At 47.2% G+C, this 24513-nt stretch overlaps 2 protein-coding genes across 3 annotated transcripts in view; one reads left to right on the top strand and one right to left on the bottom strand.

Moving 5' to 3' along the window:
* LOC139232569 (zinc finger protein ZFP2-like) overlaps window positions 1-24513 on the bottom strand; it is a 55009-nt gene that overhangs the window by 9022 nt on the left and 21474 nt on the right. The gene's annotated exons all lie outside the window — the stretch shown is intronic.
* On the top strand, window positions 16526-18276 carry LOC139232570 (zinc finger protein 235-like). 2 transcript variants are annotated; one of them, XM_070862998.1, is made up of 2 exons: window positions 16526-16576; window positions 16935-18276. In XM_070862998.1, the coding sequence occupies exon 2, from the start codon at window positions 17208-17210 to the stop codon at window positions 18174-18176; it is 969 nt and encodes a 322-aa protein (XP_070719099.1). In that variant the 5' UTR covers window positions 16526-16576; window positions 16935-17207; the 3' UTR covers window positions 18177-18276. The 2 variants fall into 2 exon arrangements, with proteins under 2 accessions (XP_070719099.1, XP_070719098.1); XM_070862997.1 differs by having other exon boundaries at window positions 16541-16691.

Consider the following 24513-nt stretch of genomic DNA (forward strand, 5'->3'; position numbering starts at 1 on the left):
GGGATGAGGTCCTATGGGACGGATTTAGGAAGCTGGGAGTTAAATTTAAAAAGTAGGACCTCAAAAGTAGTAATCTCAGGATTGCTACCAGTGCCACGTGCTAGTCAGAGTAGGAATCGCAGGATAGCCCAGATGAATACATGGCTTGAGAGTGGTGCAAAAGGGAAAGATTCAAATTCCTGGGATATTGGGACCGGTTCTAGGGGAGGTGGGACTAGTACAAACCGGATGGTCTGCACCTGGGCAGGACCGGAACCATTCTCCTAGGGGGAGTGTTTGCTAGGACTGTTGGGGAGGAGTTAAACTAACATGGCAGGGGGATGGGAACCTATGCAGTGAGACAGAGGGAAATAAAATGGAGGCAGAAGCAAAAGATAGAAAAGAGAATAGTAAAAGTGGAGGGCAGAGAAACCCAAGGCAAAAAACAAAAAGGGCCATATTACAGCAAAATTCTAAAGGGGCAAAGTGTGTTAAAAAGACATGCCCGATGGCTCTGTGCCTCAATGCGAGGAGTATGCAGAATAAGATGGACGAATTAACTGCGCAGATAGCAGTTAACGGATATGAGGTAATTGTATCCATGGTTCCAGGGTGACCAAGGCTGGGAACTCAACATCCAGGAGTATTCAACATTTAGGAAGGATAGGCAGAGAGGAAAAGGAGATGGGGTGGCGTTGCTGGTTAAAGAGGAAATTAATGCAATAGTAAGGAGGGACATTAGCCTGGATGATGTGGAATCAGTTTGGGTGGAGCTGCGGAATACCAAAGGGCAGAAAACGCTAGTGGGAGTTTTGTAAAGACCAGCAAATAGTAGTAGTGAGGTTGGGGACAGCATCAAACAAGAAATAAGGGATGTGTGCAATAAAGGTACAGCAGTTATCATGGGCTACTTTAATCTACATATTGATTGGGCTAACCAAACTGGTAGCAACGCAGTGGAGGAGGATTGCCTGGAGTGTATTAGGGATGGTTTTCTCGACCAATATGTCGAGGAACCAACTAGAGAGCTGGCCATTCTAGACTGGGTGATGTGTAATGAGAAGGGACTAATTAACAGTTTTATTGTGCCAGGCCCCTTGGCGAAGAATGACCATAATATGGTAGAATTCTTTACTAAGATGGAGAGTGACACAGTTAATTCGGAAACTCGGGTCCTGAACTTAAGGAAAGGTAACTTCAACGGTATGAGGCGTGAATTGGCTAGAGTAGACTGGCAAAGGATACTTAAAGGGTTGACGGTGGATAAGCAATGGCAAACATTTAAAGATCACATGGATGAACTTCAGCAATTGTACATCCCTGTCTGGAGTAAAAATAAAACGGGGAAGGTGGCCCAACCGTGGCTAACAAGGGAAATTAAGGATAGTGTTAAAATCAAGGAAGAGGCATATAAATTGGCTAGAAAAAGTAATAAACCTGAGGACTGGGAGAAATTTAGAAATCAACAGAGGAGGACTAAGAGTTTAATTAAGAGGGGGAAAATTAAGAGAGGAAGCTTGCAGGGAACATAAAACCTGACTGAAAAAGCTTCTATAAATATGTGAAGAGAAAAAGATTAGTAAAGACAAATGTAGGTCCCTTGCAGTCAGATTCAGGTGAATTTATAATGGGGAACAAAGGAATGGCAGACCAATTGAACAAATACTTCGGTTCTGTCTTCACGAAGGAAGACACAAATAACCTTCCGAATGTACTAGGGGACAGTGGGTCTAGTGAGAATGAGGAACTGAAGGATATCCTTATTAGGCGGGAAATTGTGTTAGGGAAATTGATGGGATTGAAGGCTGATAAATCCCCAGGGCCTGATAGTCTGCATCCCAGAGTACTTAAGGAAGTGGCCCTAGAAATAGTGGATGCATTGGCGATCATTTTCCAACAGTCTATCGAATCTGGATCAGTTCCTGTGGACTGGAGGGCAGCTAATGTAACACCACTTTAAAAAATGAGGGAGAGAGAAAACGGGTAATTAAAGACCGGTTAGCCTGACATCAGTAGTGGGGAAAATGTTGGAATCAAACATTAAGGATGAAATAGCAGTGCATTTGGAAAGCAGTGACAGGATCGGTCCAAGACAGCATGGATTTATGAAAAGGAAATCATGCTTGACAAATCTTCTGGAATTTTTTGAGGATGTAACTATCAGAGTAGACAAGACAGAACCAGTGGATGTGGTGTATTTGGACTTTCAAAAGGCTTTTGACACGGTCCTGCACAAGAGATTGGTGTGCAAAATCAAAGCGCATGGTATTGGGGGTAATGTACTGATGTGGATAGAGAACTGGTTGGCAGACAGGAAGCAGAGAGTCGGGATAAACGGGTCCTTTTCAGAATGGCAGGCAGTGACTATTGGAGTGCCGCAGGGCTCAGTGCTGGGATCCCAGCTGTTTACAATATACATTAATGATTTGGATGAAGGAATTGAGTGTAATATCTCCAAGTTTGCAGATGACACTAAACTGGGTGGCGGTGTGAGCTGTGAGCGGGACGCTAAGAGACTGCAGGGTGACTTGGACAGGTTGGGTGAGTGGGCAAATGCATGGCAGATGCAGTATAATGTGGATAAAAGTGAGGTTATCCACTTTGGAGGCAAAAACACGAAGGCAGAATATTATTTGAATGGCGGCAGATTAGGAAAAGGGGAGGTGCAACAGGACCTGGGTGTCATGGTTCATCAGTCATTGAAGATTGGCATGCAGGTACAGCAGGCGGTGAAGAAGGCAAATGGTATGTTGGCCTTCATAGCTAGGGGAGTTGAGTATAGGAGCTGGGAGGTCTTACTGCAGTTGTACAGGGCCTTAGTGAGGCCTCACCTTGAATATTGTGTTCAGTTTTGGTCTCCTAATCTGAGGAAGGACGTTCTTGCTATTGAGGGAGTGCAGCAAAGGTTCACCAGACTAATTCCAGGGATGGCTGGACTATCATATGAGGAGAGACTGGATCAACTGGGCCTTTATTCACTGGAGTTTCGAAGGATGAGAGGGGATCTCATAGAAACGTATAAGATTCTGACAGGACTGGACAGGTTAGATGCGGGAAGAATGTTCCCGATGTTGGGGAAGTCCAGAACCAGGGAACATAGTGTTAGGATAAGGGGTAGGCCATTTAGGACTGAGATGAGGAGAAACTTCTTCACTCAGAGAGTTGTTAACCTGTGGAATTCCCTGCCGCAGAGAGTTGTTGATGCCAGTTCATTGGATATATTCAAGAGGGAGTTAGATATGGCCCTTACGGCTAAGGGGATCAAGGAGTATGGAGAGAAAGCAGGAAAGGGGTACTGAGGGAATGATCAGCCATGATCTTATTGAATGGTGGTGCAGGCTCGAAGGGCCGAATGGCTTACTCCTGCACCTATTTTCTATGTCTATGTTATGCTAAACCTGTACCTAACCTTGCTTAGACCACACTTGGAGTACTGCGTAAAGTTCTGGTCGCCATATTATAAAAAGGACATCGAGGCACTGGAAAGGGTGCAGAGAAGATTTACAAGAATGATACCAGCCGGGCCTATCACCGCGATGCAAACATGGGGCCTGCGGGCAATTGTTCAGGGCCTGAGGCTTACACCAGGTGTTTATAGGGATTGCCAGCCCACCCGCGGGTCTAATTTCTCCCCAGCGCCCTCAATCTCCTTCCGCCTCCTGGAACCGCCTGACCAACCAAAGTCCGTCTCCACCGCCCGTGCATGCTGAGACAGTGAGGGAGATCTGGGCTCAGCCCCGCCCACTGGGTGCCACAAGCCCCGCCCCACACACACTCCGATTGGTTGGAGGACCAACCGCCCGCTCGGTCCTCTAACCCCGCCCCACTCTTTCTATTGGTCCGGAGCTGCTGTCAATCCCACACGCAGTGTGAGCTGAGTATGCGCGGTCGGTCTGCCGATGGGTGATGCAGCAGGTGAGAGCTGGGCTGAGGGAGCAGGTTAATAAATCCCGGGCAGGGGGGGACGCAGGCTCTACACACACCGAATGCGGCCCAAGCCCCACAGCAAATGCTGCATTATCCACTTCACACACACCCGCTGTGGGCCTCAGGCCCCGAACAACAACCTCCCGCTCTGGCGTTGGCCCCGAGTGGGGCCCTCGGGGGACAGCTGCGGGGCTTTCTCCCAGTGACAGGCCTGGGGACAGCCGCCATCTTGACAACTACAAGAGAAATGCAGGGAACAGCACTAAACCCTTATACATGGCCTTCTTTGACCTCACAAATGCCTGTGACATTGTCAACCGCGAGGGACTTTTGAGTGTCCTCTGTTTCGGTTGTTGCCAAAAGTTTGTCACCATCCTCCGCCTGCTCCATGATGACATGCAAGCCATAATCCTGACCAACGGATCCAATCCACGTCCGAACTGGCGTCAAGTAGGGCTGTGTTATTGCACCAATCCTCTTCTCGATCTTCCTCATTGCAATGCTCCATCTCACTCTCAACATGCTCCCTGCTGGAGTGGAACTAAACTATAGAACCAATGGGAACCTGTTCAACCTTCGTCACCTCCAGGCTAGATCCAAGGTCATCCCATCCTCTGCCATCGGACTACAGTACCTGGATGACACTTGTGTCTGCGCACATTCAGAGGGTGAACTCCAAGCCATCGTCAATATCTTCACCAAGGCGTACGAAAGCATAGGCCTTACATTAAACATTCGTAAGACACAGGTCCTCCTCCAACCTGATCCCACCGCACAGCACTGCCCCCCCCCCCCCCCCCGGTCATCAAATTCTACGGCACAGCTTTGGACAACGTGGACCACTCTCCATACCTCGGGAGCCTACTATGAACAAGGGCAGACATCGACAACGAGGTTGACCTCCAGTGTGCCAGCACAGCCTTCGGTCTACAGGGCAATCGTGATACCCGGCCTCCTGTATGGCTCCGAGACGTGGACTATATACAGTAGATACCTCAAAGCACTGGGTAAGTACCAGCAGCGCTGCTTCCACAAGATCTTGCAAATCCCCTGGGAGGACAGACGTACCAATGTCGGTGTTTTCGCTCAGGCCAACATCCCCAGCATCGAAGCACTGACCACACTTGACCAGCTCCAATGGGCGGGCCACATTGTTCACATGCCCGACACGAGACTCCCAAAGCAAGCGCTCTGCTCAGAACTCCTACACAACAAGCGAGCCCCAGGTGAGCAGAGGAAATGTTTCAATGACACCCTCAAAGCCTCCTGTTTAAGTGCAACATCCCCACTGGCACCTGGGAATCCCTAGTCCAAGACCACCCAAAGTGGAGGAAGCGCATCCGGGAGGGCGCTGAGCAGCTCAAGTCTCGTCGCTGAGAGCATGCAGAAAGCAAGCACAGGCAGAGGAAGGAGCTTGCAGCAAACCAGGCTTCCCACCCACCCTTTCTTTCAACCACTGCCTGTCCCACCTGTGACAGAGACTGTAATTGCAATATTGGATGTACAGTCACCTGAGAACTCACTTTGAGTGGAATCAAGTCTTCCTCGATTTCGAGGGACAGCCTATGATGATGATGATGATGATCGGCTCAGGGGGCAGCAGGGCGCATGCACGGCCTTTCCCTGGGCCAGGAACCAGGAGCAGAGAACGTTGTGAATTTCTATCCTGGACTCACAGTGATGACTTTTGTAAACTGCTGTTCCAGGATTTGAGAAGGGCAGCATTTACGCACCGCAAACTCAAACCCAACATCACATCCACATCTCACACAGTCACTCCATTCATCAGGGTCTGAATATCAGCGGCCTTTCAATGTGGAAGGAGAAATGTTTGTCTCTTCTGTCTGTGGCAAAACATTTCAAACATCAGTGTGACTGGAAAAGCCCCGAGACACACACACACCCGAGTGAGAGTGTTCCAGTGCACTGACTGTGAAAGAGCTTTAATCAGCCTGAAAAAACATTGCACCATTCACAGCAGGAGAAACCGTACACGTGTTCTGTATGAGGATGAGGCTTCACTGGATCGTTCAACCTGGAGAGACACAAGGACACCCGCACCATGGAGAAACCGTGGAAATGTGGGGACTGTGGGAAGGGATTCAATTACCGTCTGAGCTGAAATCTCATTGACACAGTCACACTGGGGAGAGGCCGTTCACCTGCTCCATGTGTGGGAAGGGATTCACTCAGTCAGCCTACCTTCTGACACACCATGTAAGGGGAAAATGGGAAAGCTTCTCCTCCTGCGAGCGGGCCCCCTGATATAGAGGGTCGACGCTCGCCCCAACCCGCGTAGCAGTTCTCGAAGTTAGCAGACAGAGATGGATGGCAAGGTATAACGATCTTTTATTACGAACATCCGCGAACATCTCTCATCACAACCGCCTGTGAGTGGAGATGCTCTCCGAACAGCACAATCATACAACTTTTATACATTTCAAAATCTGGTAGGACCTCCCTAGATCTCTAATTGGACTACCTTATCAGTGCTACTTCTCTAATTGGACTACCTTATTAGTGCTACTTTGGATTGACAGGCCAAGACCCTCGTGACCACCTTAGGCCGTGACTAGAATGACTTCATTAGGTCAGAATTTGTTGATTCTCCTTGGTGCCTGTGAGTCTGCCTCGAGCCTCTTCGCAAGGTCTTATCAATGTCTGTTTAGGTTCTCACATCGTATCCTGTTGGAATATTATCTAATGTCCTGGTACATATTGAATTAATAACTTCTGGATCCTTGGTACTGGAATGCACAAGGCCAAAGAGAGGCCTTTTACCTCCTTATGGGTCGGTGGAGGAACCAGCACTTTAACCCTTGTCCCGCTGGTACCCCTAATGCCAAATTTTTCTCTTACACACCATGAAGAGGCCTGGAGATGGAGAAAATTATTAAGCAAATTGCATTTCAAAAACCTAAACATTTGCATATTTCTGAATAAAAATTCAATGCACATTTTTTCTGAAAGGAGAGGATGCATTTTGTTTGAGTGATTAAAACAACCAATTGAGTTCCTGCTCCATGTGTGAGTGATTCACTCAGTCGTCCATTCTCCAGACACATCAGTGACATTCGGCTCGAAGGGCCGAATGGCCTACTCCTGCACCTATTTTCTAGTTCACACTGACGAGAGTCCATTCAGCTGCACTCACTGTGGGAAGAGGTTCAAGCAGCCATTCAACCTCATTCAGCGAGTTCATACTGGGGAGAGGTCGTTCACCTGCTCAGTGTATGGGAAGGGATTTAATCAATCAGCCAACCTGCGAGTTCACGTGTGACTACAGGGGTTGTCTTCTGCTTGAACAATCCTTGTGCTGAATTCCAATGGACGACAAGTTGATCCTTCTTGGCGATTGTTCTGGAGACAGTACAGAGAAGGTTCACAAGGGTGATTCCTGAGATGAAAGGGTTGTCTAATGAAGAAAAGTTGAGCAGGTTGGGCCTATAATTATTGGAGTTTAGAAAACTTAGAGGTGTTCTTAGTTAAACGTATAAGATTCTGAGGGGGCTTGACAGAGTAGATGCCAAGAGGATATTTCTCCTCATGGGGGAGTCTAGAACTAGGGGGCATAGTTTCTGAATTGGGGGTCACCCATTTAAAACGGAAATGAGGAGGAATTTCTCTGAGGGTCATGAATCTTTGGAATTCTCTACCCCGGAGAGCTGTGGAGGCTGGGTCATGGAATATATTTAAGGTGGAGATAGACAGATTTTTGAAAGATAAGGGAGTCAGGAGTTATGGGGAACGGGCAGGGAAATGGAGTTGAGGCCAATATCAGATCAGCCATGATCTTATTGAATGGTGGAGCAGGCTCGAAGGGTCAAGTGGCCTACTGCTCCTATTTATTATGTTCTTATGCAACAGAGAAGCTCTTACGCTACTGGGTGTATACTATTGGCCACCAAATAGTGGGAAGAAGGTAGAAAAGCAAACATGAAGGCAGATCACAGAAAGATTCAGGAACTACAGTGTATTGATAATGGCAGACTTGAATTATTGTAATATAGACTGGGATAGTAACATCGTAAAGGTCACCGAGGGGGAAAATTCCTGAAATGTGTACAAGAGAACTTTCTTAAAGGTGTTCCCACCCCAATGAGGAAGGAAGCAGTGCTGGATCTAGATCTGGGGAATGAAATGGGGCAATTGGAGCATGTTTCAGTGGGAGAGCATTTGGGGAACACTGATCATAATATCACCAGGTTCAGAATAGTTACAGAAAAGAACAAGCAACAATCAAGCACAAAAATATTTAACTGGAGCAGAGCTAACTTAAGTGAGTTCAAAAGGGATGTGGCCTAGGTGGATTGGATTCAAAAATTTGCATCAAAACTGTAACGCGGAGTGCAGCAGCAAAGAGTGGCATTCGTGAGTTTGGTAAGTGGGTGAGTTTTAAGGGTTATTCTCTTTAAACCATTTGGAGGTTGGAGTAAATTGTTAGTGGCAATTGCCAGTAGCTTCTAAGTAAGTAGCAGTTTAATTTAAAGGGGAAAAGTTAAATAGTTGGGAATCTTTCAAGTTTAGGCAGAGAAAAACAAGGTAACTCTCCAGTAGGTGGCAATTATCAGCTAGTTAAAACCAGTTCTGTAACAACTGACCAGTAGTGAGTCAGCTGACCTAGATACAGTTTAAAAAGAGGCAGCTCGTGCAGAGCACGGAGTGCAGCAGTATAGAGTGGCATTCGTGAGTTTGGTAAGTGGGAGAGTTTGGGCAAGTGGGGGTGGCAGGTGCTGTTTTGTCTTGTTTTTCCTACCAGTGCTGACACTAGAGCAGCTGATAAGGAGTGCGAGAGTAGGAGACAGAGGCCCAGAGACCAGCCCAACCAGCTGCAGACAAAGATAGAGGGGTGCGAAATCGAGAGGTGACGTCACAGCCAAGCTGGTAAGTGGTTGGCTGTTCGACTGGTAAGTATAACTCTCTTTTAGACTGACTTTTAGATTGGTTTAATTGGCAGCGAACTACTAAGTAGCTGTTTGGTGTTTAAGTAAATTTTAGTAAGTAAATTAATTTAAGGGTTAAGTCATGGCAGGAGAGCTCGGACCCGTGTCATGCTCCTCCTGTGCTATGTGGCAAGTCAGGGACACTTCCAGTCTCCCTGACTACTATGTGTGCAGGAAGTGTGTCCAGCTGCAGCTCCTGACAGACCGCATGACGGCACTGGAGCTGCGGATGGACTCACTCTGGAGCATGCACGATGCTGAGAATGTTGTGGATAGCACATTTAGTGAGTTGGTTTCACCGCAGGTAAGGGTTAGAACAGAGAGTGAATGGGTGACCAAGAGACAAGGCAAGAGCAGGAAGATAGTGCAGGAGTCCCCTGCATTCATCTCCCTCCAAAACAGATATACCGTTTTGGATACTGTTGGGGGAGATGACTTACCAGGGGAAGGCACCAGCAGCCAGGTTCATGGCACCATGGGTGGCTCTGCTGCACAGAAGGGCGGGAAAAAGAGTGGGAGAGCTACAGTGATAGGGGACTCTATTACAAGGGGAATAGATAGGAGTTTCTGCGGCCGCAACCAAGACTCCAGGATGGTATGTTGCCTCCCTGGTGCAAGGGTCAAGGATGTCTCAGAGTGGCTGCAGAGCATTCTGGAGAGGGAGGGTGAACAGCCAGTTGTCGTGGTACATGCAGGTACCAACGATATAGGAAAGAAGCGGGAAGAGGTCCTACAAGCTGAATTTAGGGTGTTAGGAGTTAAATTAAAAAGTAGGACCTCAAAGGTAGTAATCTCTGGATTGCTACCAGTGCCACATGCTAATCAGAGTAGAGGGAGCAGGATAGTTAGAATAAATACGTGGCTTGAGCAGTGGTGCAAGAGGGAGGGATTCAAATTCCTGGGACATTGGAACCAGTTCTGGGGGAAGTGGGACCTGTACAAAAGGGATGGTCTGCACTTGGGCAGGACTGGAACTGATGTCCTGAGGGTAACATTTGCTAATGCAGTTCGGGAGTGTTTAAACTAATATGGCAGTGGGATGGGAACCTATGCAGCGAGACATGGCGAAGTAATATGGAGTCAGAAACAGATGGTAGAAAGGTAAAAAGCAATGGTGGAAGGCCGAGTAAACATAGGCAAGGAACAAAAAGGGCCACACTACATCATCATTCTAAAATGACAAAGGGTGTTAAAAAAACAAGCCTGAAGGCTTTGTGTCTTAATGCAAGGAGTGTCCGTAATAAGGTGGATGAATTAACTTGCAAATAGATGTTAACAGATATGATGTGATTGGGATTACAGAGACATGGCTCCAGGATGAACAGGGCTGGGAACTCAACAACCAAGGGTATTCAACATTCAGGAAGGATAGCATAAAAGAAAAAGGAGGTGGGGTAGCATTGCTGGTTAAAGAGGAGATTAATGCAATAGTTAGGAAGGACATTAGCTTGGATGATGTAGAATTTATATGGGTAGAGCTGCAGAACACCAAAGGGCAAAAAACATTAGTGGGAGTTGTGTACAGACCTCCAAACAGTAGTAGTGGTGTTGGGGAGGGTATCAAACAGGAAATTAGGGGTGCATGCAATAAAGGTGCAGCAGTTATCATGGGTGACTTTAATATGCATATCGATTGGGCTAACCAAACTGGAAGCAATACGGTGGAGGAGGATTTCCTGGAGTGCATAAGGGATGGTTTTCTAGACCAATATGTTGAGAAACCAACTAGGGGGGAGGCCACCTTAGATTGGGTGTTGTGTAATGAGAGAGGATTAATTAGGAATCTTGTGCGAGGCTCCTTGGGGAAGAGTGACCATAATATGGTGGAATTCTACATTAGGATGGAGAAGGAAACAGTTAATTCAGAGACCATGGTCCAGAACTTAAAGAAGGGTAACTTTGAAGGTATGAAGCGTGAATTGGCTAGGATAGATTGGCGAATGATACTTAAGGGGTTGACAGTGGATGGGCAATGACAGACATTTAGAGACCGCATGGATGAACTACAACAATTGTACATCCCTGTCTGGCATAAAAATAAAAAAGGGAAGGTGGCTCAACCGTGCTATCAAGGGAAATCAGGGATAGTATTAAAGCCAAGGAAGTGGCATACAAATTGGCCAGAAATAGCAGCGAACCCGGGGACTGGGAGAAATTTAGAACTCAGCAGAGGAGGACAAAGGGTTTGATTAGGGCAGGGAAAATAGAGTACGAGAGGAAGCTTGCAGGGAACATTAAGATGGACTGCAAAAGCTTCTATAGATATGTAAAGAGAAAAAGATTAGTAAAGACAAACGTAGGTCCCCTGCAGTCAGAATCAGGGGAAGTCATAACGGGGAACAAAGAAATGGCAGACCAATTGAACAAGTACTTTGGTTCAGTATTCACTAAGGAGGACACAAACACAAACAACCTTCCGGATATAAAAGGGGTTGGAGGGTCTAGTAAGAAGGAGGAACTGAGGGAAATTGGTTATTAGTTGGGAAATTGTGTTGGGGAAATTGATGGGATTGAAGGCCGATAAATCCCAAGGGCCTGATGGTCTGCATCCCAGTGTATTTAAGGAGGTGGCCTTGGAAATAGCGGATGCATTGCCAGTCATTTTCCAACATTCCATAGACACTGGATCAGTTCCTATGGAGTGGAGGGTAGCCAATGTAACCCCACTTTTTTTAAAAAGGAGGGAGAGAGAAAACAGGGAATTATAGACCAATCAGCCTGACATTGGTAGTGGGTAAAATGATGGAATCAATTATTAAGGATGTCATAGCAGCGCATTTGGAAAGAGGTGACATGATAGGTCCAAGTCAGCATGGATTTGTGAAAGGGAAATCATGCTTGACAAATCTTCTGGAATTTTTTGAGGATGTTTCCAGTAGAGTGGACAAGGGAGAACCAGTTGATGTGGTATATTTGGATTTTCAGAAGGCTTTCGACAAGGTCCCACACAAGAGATTAATGTGCAAAGTTAAAGCACATGGGATTGGGGGTGGTGTGCTGACATGGATTGAGAACTGGTTGGCAGACAGAAAGCAAAGAGTAGGAGTAAATGGATACTTTTCAGAATGGCAGGCAGTGACTAGTGGGGTACCGCAAGGTTCTGTGCTGGGGCCCAGCTGTTTACATTGTACATTAATGATTTAGATGAGGGGATTAAATGTAGTATCTCCAAATTTGCGGATGACACTAAGTTGGGTAGCAGTGTGAGCTGCGAGGAGGATTCTATGAGACTGCAGAGTGACTTGGATAGGTTAGGTGAGTGGGCAAATGCATGGCAGATGAAGTATAATGTGGATAAATGTGAGGTTATCCACTTTGGTTGTAAAAACAGAGAGACAGACTATTATATGAATGGCGACAGATTAGGAAAAGGGGAGGTGCAACGAGACCTGGGTGTCATGGTACATAGAAACATAGATAGAAAATAGGTGCAGGAGTAGGCCATTCGGCCCTTCTCGCCTGCACCGCCATTCAATGAGTTCATGGCTGAACATGCAACTTCAGTACCCCATTCCTGCTTTCTCACCATACCCCTTGATTCCCCTAGTAGTAAGGACTTCATCTAACTCCTTTTTGAATATATTTAGTGAATTGGCCTCAACAACTTTCTGTGGTAGAGAATTCCACAGGTTCACCACTCTCTGGGTGAAGAAATTCCTCCTCATCTCGGTCCTAAATGGCTTCCCCCTTATCCTTAGACTGTGTCCCCTGGTTCTGGACTTCCCCAACATTGGGAACATTCTTCATTGAAGTTTGGCATGCTGGTACAGCGAGGGGATTTGAGTACAGGGGCAGGGAGGTGTTACTACAGTTGTACAGGGCCTTGGTGAGGCCACACCTGGAGTATTGTGTACAGTTTTGGTCTCCTAACTTGAGGAAGGACATTCTTGCTATTGAGGGAGTGCAGCGAAGGTTCACCAGACTGATTCCCGGGATGGCGGGACTGACATATCAAGAAAGACTGGATCAACTGGGCTTGTATTCACTGGAGTTCAGAAGAATGAGAGGGGATCTCATAGAAACATTTAAAATTTTGACGGGTTTAGACAGGTTAAATGCAGGAAAATGCGCCCAATGTTGGGGAAGTCCAGAACCAGGGGTCACAGTCTAAGGATAAGGGGTAAGCCATTTAGGACCAAGATGAGAAGGAACTTCTTCACCCAGAGAGCCTGTGGAATTCTCTACCACAGAAAGCTGTTGAGGCCAATTCACTAAATATATTCAAAAAGGAGTTAGATGTCGTCCTTACTACTAAGGGGATCAAGGGTATGGCGAGAAAGCAGGAATGGGATTCTGAAGTTGCATGTTTTCAGCCATGCACTCATTGAATGGCGGTGCAGGCTCGAAGGGCCGAATGGCCTACTCCTGCACCTATTTTCTGTGTTTCTGTGTAATTGAAAATGGGAGGCCTTCAACCAGGAGATAGTTTGAGTACAGAGAAGACACATTCCCAAGGAGGGGCATCCAAAGCTAGAGCTCCCTCGATGACTAAATATATAGAGGTAAAAATGAGGCAGAAAATGAGACTTTTGCCAAATGCAGGGAGAAACCGTACACATGGTCTGTGTGTGGACGAGACTTCAGCTGATCATCCAACCTGGAGAGAGACAAGGACGCCCACGCTACGGAGAAACCGTGTAAAGGTGGAGACTGGGAAGGCATTCAGTTCCAAGTCCCAGCTGGAAACTCATTGACACAGTCACACTGGGGAAAGGCCGTTCACCTGCTCCGTGTGTGGGGAGTGAGTCACTTGTTCATATCACCTGATAAGACACCAAAGAGTTCACACTGATGAGAAAGCTTTTAAATGCTTGGACTGCGGGAACAACTTTAAACGCTCTGCAGGTCTGATTGAACACTAGCGAGTTCACACTGATGAGAGGCCATTTAAATGCTCTGATAGTGGGCACAAATTTAAAAGCTTTCAGGGATTGATTAGACACCAGCTCGATCACACTGGGGAGAAACCATTTCAATGCTCTGAATTTCGGAACACCTTTAAAAGATCTGAGGATCTGTTTCGACAACAGTGTATTCATACTAAGGAGAGACCATTCAATGCTCTGACAGTGGGAACAGTTCAGACAGAATGATGAAACACCAGCGAGTTCACACTGATGAGAGACCGATTTGTTGCTCTCAGTGCAGGAAGAGTTGTGTTCACGCGAGGGGGAGGCCATTCATCTGCTCCGTGTATGTGAAGGGATTCTCCCAGTCAGCCAACCTGCTGGCACACCAGCGAGTTCACAAGTGACTGCAGGGGTTGGATTCTGCTGTTTCTGCTCTTGTTAATCACATTCAGGTCTGAACTTGAACATGTTCACTCAGGCAGTTGGGATTTTTTTTTTTGCTGGTGTTAATAATCCCTCTAAATGGGGTGGAATTTAATATGAAAAGAAAATAAAAACTTGCATTTATTTAGCATCTTTCACGACCGCCGGATGTCCCAAAGAGCTTTACAGCCAATTAAATACTTTTTTTTTAAGTGTAGTCACTGTTGTAATGTAGGAAATGTGACAGCCAATTTGGGCACAGCAAGCTCCTACAAACAGCAATATGATAATCTGTTTTAGTGATGTTGATTCTGGCTAAATGCAAAATAAATCAGCTTTGTTTTAAATGCTCTGTCAATTCCTTGGGGTTTTTTTCCATGATAAGAGGACACTACTGATTGTTCCATTTTTAGGCCTTTTCTCTTGTCTTACTCTGGATTATTTCAGTCCTTAAAAATTTAGTTACCCTCATGCACAAGTCAGAATGGCAGGCAGTGACTAGTGGAGTGCCGTAGGGCTCAGTGCTGGGACCCCAGCTCTTTACAATATACATTAACGATTTGGATGAAGGGATAGAGTGTAATATCTCCAAGTTTGCAGATGACACTAAACTGGGTGGCGGTGTGAGCTGTGAGCGGGACGCTAAGAGGCTGCAGGGTGACTTGGACAGGTTAGGTGAGTGGGCAAATGCATGGCAGATGCAGTATAATGTGGATAAATGTGAGGTTATCCATTTTTGGGGGCAAAAACACGAAGGCAGAATATTATCTGAATGGCGGCAGACTAGGAAAAGGGGAGGTGCAACGAGATCTGGGTGTCATGGTTCATCAATCACTGAAAGTGGGCACGCAGGTACAGCAGGCGGTAAAGAAGGCAAATGGTATGTTGGCCTTCATAGCTAGGGGATTTTAATATAGAAGCAGGGAGGTCTTACTGCAGTTGTACAGGGCCTTAGTGAGGCCTCACCTGGAATATTGTGTTCAGTTTTGGTCTCGTAATCTGAGGAAGGACGTTCTTGCTATTGAGGGAGTGCAGCGAAGGTTCACCAGACTGATTCCAGGGATGGCTGGGCTGTCATATGAGGAGAGATTGGATCAACTGGGCCTTTATTCACTGGAGTTTAGAAGGATGAGAGGGCATCTCATAGAAATATATAAGATTTTGACGGGCCTGGACTGGTTAGATGTGGGAAGAATGTTCCCGATGTTGGAGAAGTCCAGGACCAGGGAACATAGTGTTAGGATAAGGGGTAGGCCATTTAGGACTGAGGTGAGGAGAAACTTCTTCACTCAGAGAGTTGTTAACCTGTGGAATTCCCTGCCACGGAAAGCTGTTGATGCCAGTTCACTGGATATATTCAAGAGGGAATTAGATATGGCTCTTACGTTTAAGGGGATCAAGGGGTATGGAGAGAAAGCAGGAAAGGGGTACTGAAGGAATGATTAGCCATGATCTTATTGAATGGCGGTGCAGGCTCGAAGGGCTGAATGGCCTACTACTGCACCTATTTTCTATGTTTCTATGTAATCTCTGCATACCTTCCAGAATGCTTCTGCTAGCCTTGGTACCCCAACCTTAATTCTTTCACCCGAACTGGAACACCAGTCCCGAACCTTGAACCCGAAATGGTAAGATCCTAACCCGAATCACTAACGTAACTCCCACCCCCTCTGTATCACCCGAACCACAGTTCTCACGTCTATCACTGAACCGTAAAGAACCCGGTCTCAACAGTGAATGTGTTGTAAGCGGGGATGCAGAGGTCAAACATAGAAACACAGAAACATAGAAAATAGGTGCAAGAGTAGGCCATTCAGCCCTTCTAGCCTGCACCGCCATTCAATGAGTTCATGGCTGAATATGCAACTTCAGTACCCCATTCCTGCTTTCTCGCCATACCCCTTGATCCCCCGAGTAGTAAGGACTACATCTAACTCCTTTTTGAATATATTTAGTGAATTATCCTCAACAACTTTCTGTGGTAGAGAATTCCACAGGTTCACCACTCTTTGGGTGAAGAAGTTTCTCCTCATCTCGGTCCTAAATGGCTTACCCCTTATCCTTGGACAGTGACCCCTGGTTCTGGACTTCCCCAACATTGGGAACATTCTTCCTGCATCTAACCTGTCTAAACCCATCAGAATTTTAACGGCCAGGTTATTTTTTAAATATATTTTCCTCTCCTCACTTCCTGGTCCAACTGCGCCGATCAGGTCCTCAACCGCTCCATTCGCCAAGACCCAAAATATTAGCATTCGAGGACAGGCCGCTGATAAGCGTGACATAATAATGTACCCGGAATTGCTTCACCCCTCAATGGCAGCAGTGCGTTGCCAGAATGCTGTGCGGTCCGGAATACGCCCTATCTGAATGAGCGGGCCCAGTGCGCAGGCGCAGTGGAGCCTGGTTGCGGGCCTGCTGGAGGACGATGGCGGTGGGAAGAGAGCGGGACGGGTAGGAGCTGAATCACCGCCGGCCAGCAGCTGCGGAGCGGAGCGGAGCGAGGCTTCCTCCCGGGGACAGGGAGGGGAACATTCAAACCCCCGGGGAGGGAGCAATGCTGGAGATGGTGCGATGGTTGGGTTTGAGCTCAGGGACGGGCATTTGTAGCTTATGGGGAAAATGTGTTATTTTGGACATATTTATATATTTTCCAGTTTCCGCCCACAGGGCAATCACAATGCACTGACTTCACCGTATGTGTAATTCTATGTAACAAGAGAGGAAAGAATGTTCCACATAAACTAGAATTATCTGTTCTCAATTTTAATCCTGAACTTACAGTGATGACTTTTATAAACTGCTTTTACAGGGAATATCATCAGGCTTTCAATGTGGAAGGAGAAATGTTTGTCTCTTCTGTCTGTGGGGAAACATTTCAAACATCAGTGTGACTGGAAAAGCCCCGAAACACCCCCCGAGTGAGAGTGTTCCAGTGCACTGACTGTGGAAAGAGCTTTAACCAGTTACACAGCCTAAAAAACATCGCACCATTCACAGCGGGGAGAAATCGTACACGTGTTGTGTGTGTGGACGAGGCTTCAACTGATCGTCCAACCTGGAGAGACACAAGGACACCCACACCATGGAGAAACCGTGGAAATGTGGGGACTGTGGGAAGGGATTCAATTACCCGTCTGAGCTGGAAACTCATCGACGCAGTCACACTGGGGAGAGACCATTCACCTGCTCCGTGTGTGGGAAAGGATTCACTAAATCATTCAACCTTCAGGCACACCAGCGAGTTCACACTGGGGAGAGGCCGTTCACCTGCTCTGTGGGTGGGAAGCGATTCACTGTGTTAGATAAGCTCCAGACACATGAGCTCATTCACACCAGGGAGAAGCCGTTTTCCTGCTCCATGTGTGAGAAGGCTTTCACCGTGTTATCTAACCTGCTGACACACCAGCGAGTTCACACTGGGGAGAGGCCGTTCACCTGCTCCGTGTGTGGGAAGGGATTCGCTCAGTCATCCAACCTGCTGACACACCAGCGAGTTCACACTGCAGAGAGGCCGTTCACCTGCTCTGTGTGTGGGAAGGGATTCACTCGATCATCCCATCTCACTGAACACCAACTTGTGCACTCTGATAAGAGACCATTTAAATGTTCTGACTGTGAGAAGACCTTTAAAAGCAGAACTGCTCTGCTGCAGCACCAACGCACTCACACCATGGAGAGGCCATACACCTGCTCCATGTGTGGGAAGGGTTTCCCGCGAGTATCCACACTGCTCATACACCAGCGAGTTCACACTGGGGAGAGGCCGTTTGCCTGCACTCAGTGTGGAAAGAGATTTTCTGCTGTTTCCAACCTGCTGAGTCACCAGCGAGTTCACACTGGGGAGAGGCCGTTCACCTGCTCCATATGTGGGAAGGGATTCAACAGCACGTTCCACCTTCTGAGGCACCAGCGAGTTCACACTGGGGAGAGGCCGTTCATCTGCTCAGAGTGTGGGAAGGGATTCACTCAGTCATCCAGCCTGCTGAGACACCAGCGAGTTCACAAGTTGGATTCTGCTGCTACTGCTGCTGTTAATCACATCCAGGACTGAGCCATGACGGTGGTGTTTGTTGCTGCTGATAATAATTCCTGTAACTGGGCTGGAGTTTAATATTCTGGATAAATGTCAAATAAATTAGTTTTGTTTCAAACACACTTTATATCGTGTCCTTTGTGCCTCCGAGATAAGAGACTAATTGAAGTCCTGTTACCCACTGTTCCAGCTTTGGGCCATTTCTCCTTTCTCACTGTAGATTATTTCAGTTCTCAGACCTTTGGTTACTCTCATGGACAAGTCCCAGCTCTCCATTTCTTCCAGAGTGCCTCTTCTAGCCTTGGTATCCAGGGAAAGTATCGGAAAAATACCGGTGATTGAAACGATACTAAAAATAAATCAATGAGAGAAATCATTTGATATTAGTTTTTGAAAAAGATAGTAATGGGGAAAGTAATGGCTTTTAAGATCGATAAATCTCTGGCTGAAGGAAGATAAAAGTTTTCACATCACCAATCACAAACGTTCAGTATATCGGACAGCTCTGGCAACATTTCATGGCAGTCCCTTTAACAGGACACTGATGAACGTTACATTCAGAAATGTCAATGTGCAAGGAGTTTATCATATTTGTATTTTAGAAGGGGGGGGGCCAGTGATTACTAATCCATCTGAAAATTGGTCCTTCAGCCAATTTAAAAAACCCACCAGCCTAGAGGGAGTTCTAGAAGATGTTCCATAAGGTGTCACACAAAAGATTGTTAAAATTGGGAATGCTCAGAATTGAAGACAACCTTTTGATGGGGGGAGGGAATTGGTTAGGACAGTGGGGATGAAAGTTATGTATTCAGATTGGCCACATTTTACAAAGTTGAGTTGCCCAGGGATCTGTTATGGGGCCTCAACTTTCCCCTTTATGAATGGCTTGGAGGAAGACACCACTGTGGGTGTACTTTCACCACACGGACTGCAGCGCTTCAAGAAGGCAGCTCACCACCACTTTCCCAAGGGCAGTTAGGGATGGGCAGTAAATGCTGGCCTAGCCAGTGACACTCACATCCCATGAACAAACATTTTTTTTTAAATCGTTTTATAGCCAAGTTTGCAGATGACGCTAAATTAAGGATGGTGCAGTTCATAGAATGGTTACAGCACAGAAGGTGGCCATTCGGCCCATCAAGCCTGTGTCGGCTCTCTGCAAGAGCACCTCAGCTCGTCCCACTGCCCTGTAGCCCTGCAAATTGTTTTTCTTCAGGTACTTATCTGACTCCCTTTTGAAAGCCCTGATTGAGTCTGCCTCCACCACCCTTTCAGGCGGTGCATTCCAGATCCTAATCACTCGCTGCGTAAAAACGTTTTTTCTCATCCTTATTTACAAATCCCTCCATGACCTTCCCTTCCCTATCTCTGTAATCTCCTCCAGCCCCATGCCCGCCCCCCACCCTCCCCGAGATGTCTGCACTCCTCTAATTCTGCCCTCCAGAGCATCCCTGATTATAATTGCTCAACCATTGGTGGCTATGCCTTCTGTTGCCTAGGCCCCAAGCTCTGGAACTCCCTGGCTAAACCTCTGCACCTCTTTTCCTCTCCTCCTTCAAGACGCTCCTTAAAACATACCTCTTTGACCAAGCTTTTGGTCACCTGCGTTAATTTCTACTTATGCGGCGCAGCATTAAATTTTTGTCACATAATACTCCTGTGAAGCGCCTTGGGACATTTCACTATATAAATATGACTTGTCTTTGGTTCTTTTTCCAATCACCTTAAATCTGTGTCCTCTGGTTCTCGACCCTTCTGCCAATTGGAACAGTTTCACTCTGTCCAGACCCCTCATGATTTTGAACACCTCTATCAAATCTCCTATCAATCTTCTCTGCTCTAAAGAGAACAACCCTAGCTTCTGCAGTCTATCCATGTAACCGCAAGTCTGTCATCCTTGGAATAATTCTCGTGAATCTTTCCAGCACCCTCTGTAAGGCCTCACATCCTTCTTAAAATGCAGTGCTCAGAATTGGACACCACACTCCAGTTAAGGCCAAACCAGTGTTTTATAGAGGTTCATGATCATTTCCACGCTTTTGTACTCTATGGGGCAGAAATTGCCCCTCTCCTTAAGGCATGTAACCTCCGCAAATCGGCGGCTACGGAGTGGAGTGGCCGTTGCTGGCCCAATTGCCCCGATCACCCACCGCTGATCTGTCGTAAGAGTGTCATCCCTGTGCGCACCATCGATCTACGCCACCCCCCGCCAACGGCGACATTCCCCTCCGAAAATCTTCGGCCCCCGGCACCAAAACAAGCCTTTCCCGATGGTCCAGTGAGGCTGTGGCCTCCTGCATCAGTAGTGCAACTTCCCTTAAAGGGGAGGACCTACTGCTGCTGCCACCATGTTTTTATTTTGTCAGCCGACTGCCATGTCAACCCAATAAATAAGCCCTCGGGCATGGCCAGGCCACCAACAGGCAGCCTGGCAACCCCTCTTGGGTGCCAAGCCACTGGCCTGGCCGAACCCCTCCCTGGTGGCCCAGTGGTCCAAAGTTTAAAAATTGCAGAGGCTCGCCCCTTTAAGTGAAGGGGTGAGATGTGGTTATGCGGCGCCGTGATGACGTCATCATGGCAGTGACTCCGCTCCGCCCCTCAGGTACTATCACCGCCCACATTATGATCGAGTTCTGGATGCCTGGAAAAAAAACAACAAAGAGCCGAATGTCGTGCAAGAGTCGACCTGAACTTCAGCTGCGCTGAAAACCATCGAAGGGGGTGGGAGAGCCCCATTTCAGACGGGGGGGCAATGTCTACCTCTATACCTCTATTCATGAAGCCCAGGATCGCACAAGCTTTCTTCAGTGCATTCCTAACCAGCCCTGCCACCTTCAACAATTTGTGCACATATACCCCTAGGTCTCTCTGTTACATAAGAACATAAGAATTAGGAACAGGAGTAGGCCATCTAGCCCCTCAAGCCTGCTCCGCCATTCAACAAGATCATGGTTGATCTGGCCATGGACTCAGCTCCACTTACCCGCCCGCTCCCCATAACCATTAATTCCCTTATTGGTTAAAAATCTATCTATCTGTGATTTGAATACATTCAATGAGCTCGCCTCAACTGCTTCCTTGGGCAGAGAATTCCACAGATTCACAACCCTCTGGGAGAAGAAATTCCTTCTCAACTCGGTTTTAAATTGGCTCCCCCGTATTTTGAGGCTGTGCTCCCTAGTTCTAGTCTCCCCGACCAGCGGAAACAACCTCTCTGCCTCTATCTTGTCTATCCCTTTCATTATTTTAAATGTTTCTATAAGATCACCCCTCATCCTTCTGAACTTCAACGAGTAAAGACCCAGTCTACTCAATCTATCATCATAAGGTAACCCCCTCATCTCCGGAATTAGCCTAGTGAATCGTCTCTGTACCCCCTCCAAAGCTAGTATATCCTTCCTTAAGTAAGGCGACCAAAACTGCACACAATACTCTAAGTGCGGCCTCACCAATACCCTGTACAGTTGCAGCAGGACCTCCCTGCTTTTGTACTCCATCCCTCTCGCAATGAAGGCCAACATTCCATTCGCCTTCCTGGTTACCTGCTGCACCTGCAAACTAACTTTTTGGGATTCATGCACCCCCTGTAAAACACAAAAAAAAACAAAGAACCCCAAAAAAGAGGGCCTTGTAAATGTCTGGTGTGTCATCCAGGTCGGGTGGCACCGATTAATGTTTTTGTTTTGCAGATAAACTCCAAAAAGAGTTTCATGCACCCCCTGTACGATTGTACCCTTTAATTTTATATTGCTTCTCATTCTTTCTACCAAAATGTTGTTTCGTATGATGGGAAAAGCTTATAATGGGATGTAAAGTTTGGATATCCATTTGATGCCCTCCTGAGATGTCGAGTGGAGAAATGAGGTGCCTCCCACAACAGATCTTAGTGGCAGGTTGATATAGAAACATAGAAACATAGAAAATAGGTGCAGGAGTAGGCCATTCGGCCCTTCTAGCCTGCACCGCCATTCAATGAGTTCATGGCTGAACATTCAACTTCAGTACCCCATTCCTGATTTCTCGCCATACCCCTTGATCCCCCTAGTAGTAAGGACCTCATCTAACTCCTTTTTGAATATATTTAGTGAATTGGCCTCAACAACTTTCTGTGGTAGAGAATTCCACAGGTTCACCACTCTCTGGGTGAAGAAGTTCCTCCGCATCTCGGTCCTAAATGGCTTACCCCTTATTCTTAGACTGTGACCTCTGGTTCTGGACTTCCCCAACATTGGGAACATTCTTCCTGCATCTAACCTGTCTAACCCCGTCAGAATTTTATATGTTTCTATGAGGTCCCCTCTCAATCTTCTGAACTCCAGTGAATACAAGCCCAGTTGATCCAGTCTTTCTTGATAGGTCAGTCCCGCCATCCCGGGAATCAGTCTGGTGAACCTTCGCTGCACTCCCTCAATAGCAAGAATGTCCTTCCTCAGGTTAGGAGACCAAAACTGTACACAATACTCCAGGTGTGGCCTCACCAATGCCCTGTACAACTGTAGCAACACCTCCCTGCCCCTGTACTCAAATCCCCTTGCTATGAAGGCCAACATGCCATTTGCTTTCTTAACCGCCTGCTGCACCTGCATGCCAACCTTCAATGACTGATGTACCATGACACCCAGGTCTCTTTGCACCTCCCCTTTTCCTAATCTGTCACCATTCAGATAATAGTCTGTCTCTCTGTTTTTACCACCATGGTCTGGGACTCATGGCCAATCGCACTTTGTGTCAGCCCACATCTTCCACTTCTAGAGCAGGGGCAGTCAGCAGCAGAGATGGGAGCATGAGGTTACAAAGGATCATTAAGGACAGCACTACAATCACTGACCCTATGGGAAACCACTGTTTACATCTCTCCAGTCTGAAGAACCTCTATGAATCAATACTCTGTTTTGTGACCTTTAGCCAATTTCCTAACCACGCTGCCCCACTCCCTTTAATACCGTGAGCCTTAATTTGATCAACAAGCCTCCGGTCCGGCACCTTATCAAACACCTTTAGACAATCCATCTACACAACATCCACTGCATTTCCTTTCTTACTACACTATTATTTCCTGAAATACTCCCTGCTGTCTATCCTGAATGAATCCATTCCATTCCCAAATGTTGCTATGTTTGCTCCACCCACAACACAAAGGTCCAGTTCCCTCTTGGAGTTTGCCAATGGGACAGAGTTTCAGCCAAAGAGGGAGATCCGGGCTCAGCCCCGCCCCTCACACACTCCGATTGGTTGGAGGACCAACCGCCCGCTCGGTCCTCAGGCCCCGCCCCCGCTCTTCCTATTGGACCGGAGCTGCCGTCAATCGCCCGAGCAGTGTGACCTGAGCATGCGTGGTCGGTGGGTGAGGCAGCAGGTGAAAGATGGGCGGAGGCCCCAGAGCAAACTGTGCTTCACACACACCCGCTGTGGGCCTCCGGCTCCGGCCTTTGCCTCGAGCGGGGCAGCTGCGGGGCTTTCTCCCAGTGACAGGCCGGGGAACGGCCGGCATCTTGCTGGGGCAGGGGCAGCAGGACGCATGCTGGTTCCTAGCCTTTCCCTGGGCCAGGAACCAGGAGGAGAGAATGTTGTGAATTTCTATCCTGGACTCACAGTCAGGGCTTTTGTAAACTGCTGTTCCAGGCTGTGAGAAGGGCAGCATTTACAGGCCGCAAACTCACACCCAACATCACATCCACATCTCACACACTCACTCCATTCATCAGGGCCTGAATATCAGCGGCCTTTCAATGTGGAAGGACAAATGTTTGTCTCTTCTGTCTGTGGGAAAACATTTCAAACATCAGTGTGACTGGAAAACTACCGAGACACACACACCTGAGTGAGAGTGTTCCAGTGCACTGACTGTGGAAAGAGCTTTCACCTGTTGAATGGCCTGAAAAATTGTTTAAAAATGTCAGATTTCCAGCATCCGCAGTAGTTTGCTTGTGTTTTTTAGGCCAGTCGGGCGCAACAATTTCCAGGGTGAGACTTGTCAATGGAAGTAGATTCGAAGGGAGATTAGGTTGCTAAACAGACTGTTCGTGCAATGTAAAAGAGTATCATTTTAGGAAATAGTATTTCAGCAGAGGCTTTTAACCATTTTGCATATACAGATTTGTTTTATTTCATTCTTGGGATGTGGGTGTTGCTAGCAAGGCCATCATATATTGCCAATCCCCAGCTTCCCGTTGAGAAGGTGGTGGTGGGCCTCTTGAACCGTTGCAGTCCGTGTGGTGAAGGTATTCCCACAATGCTGTTTGGTAAACAGTTCCAGGATGTTCATTCAGCGACTATGTAGAAACAGCGATATCTGTCCACAGGATGGTAAAGTGGCTTGGAGGTGAACTTGGAGCTGACAGTGCTCTGTGAGCCC

Source organism: Pristiophorus japonicus, chromosome 20, assembly GCF_044704955.1.
Source record: "Pristiophorus japonicus isolate sPriJap1 chromosome 20, sPriJap1.hap1, whole genome shotgun sequence".
In the NCBI taxonomy this organism is placed as follows: Eukaryota; Metazoa; Chordata; class Chondrichthyes; family Pristiophoridae; genus Pristiophorus; species Pristiophorus japonicus.

Coding starts and splice junctions, on each gene's coding strand:
- LOC139232570 (XM_070862998.1), top strand. CDS start 17,208: ATGGAGAAACCGTGGAAATGTGGGGACTGTGGGAAGGGATTCAATTAC.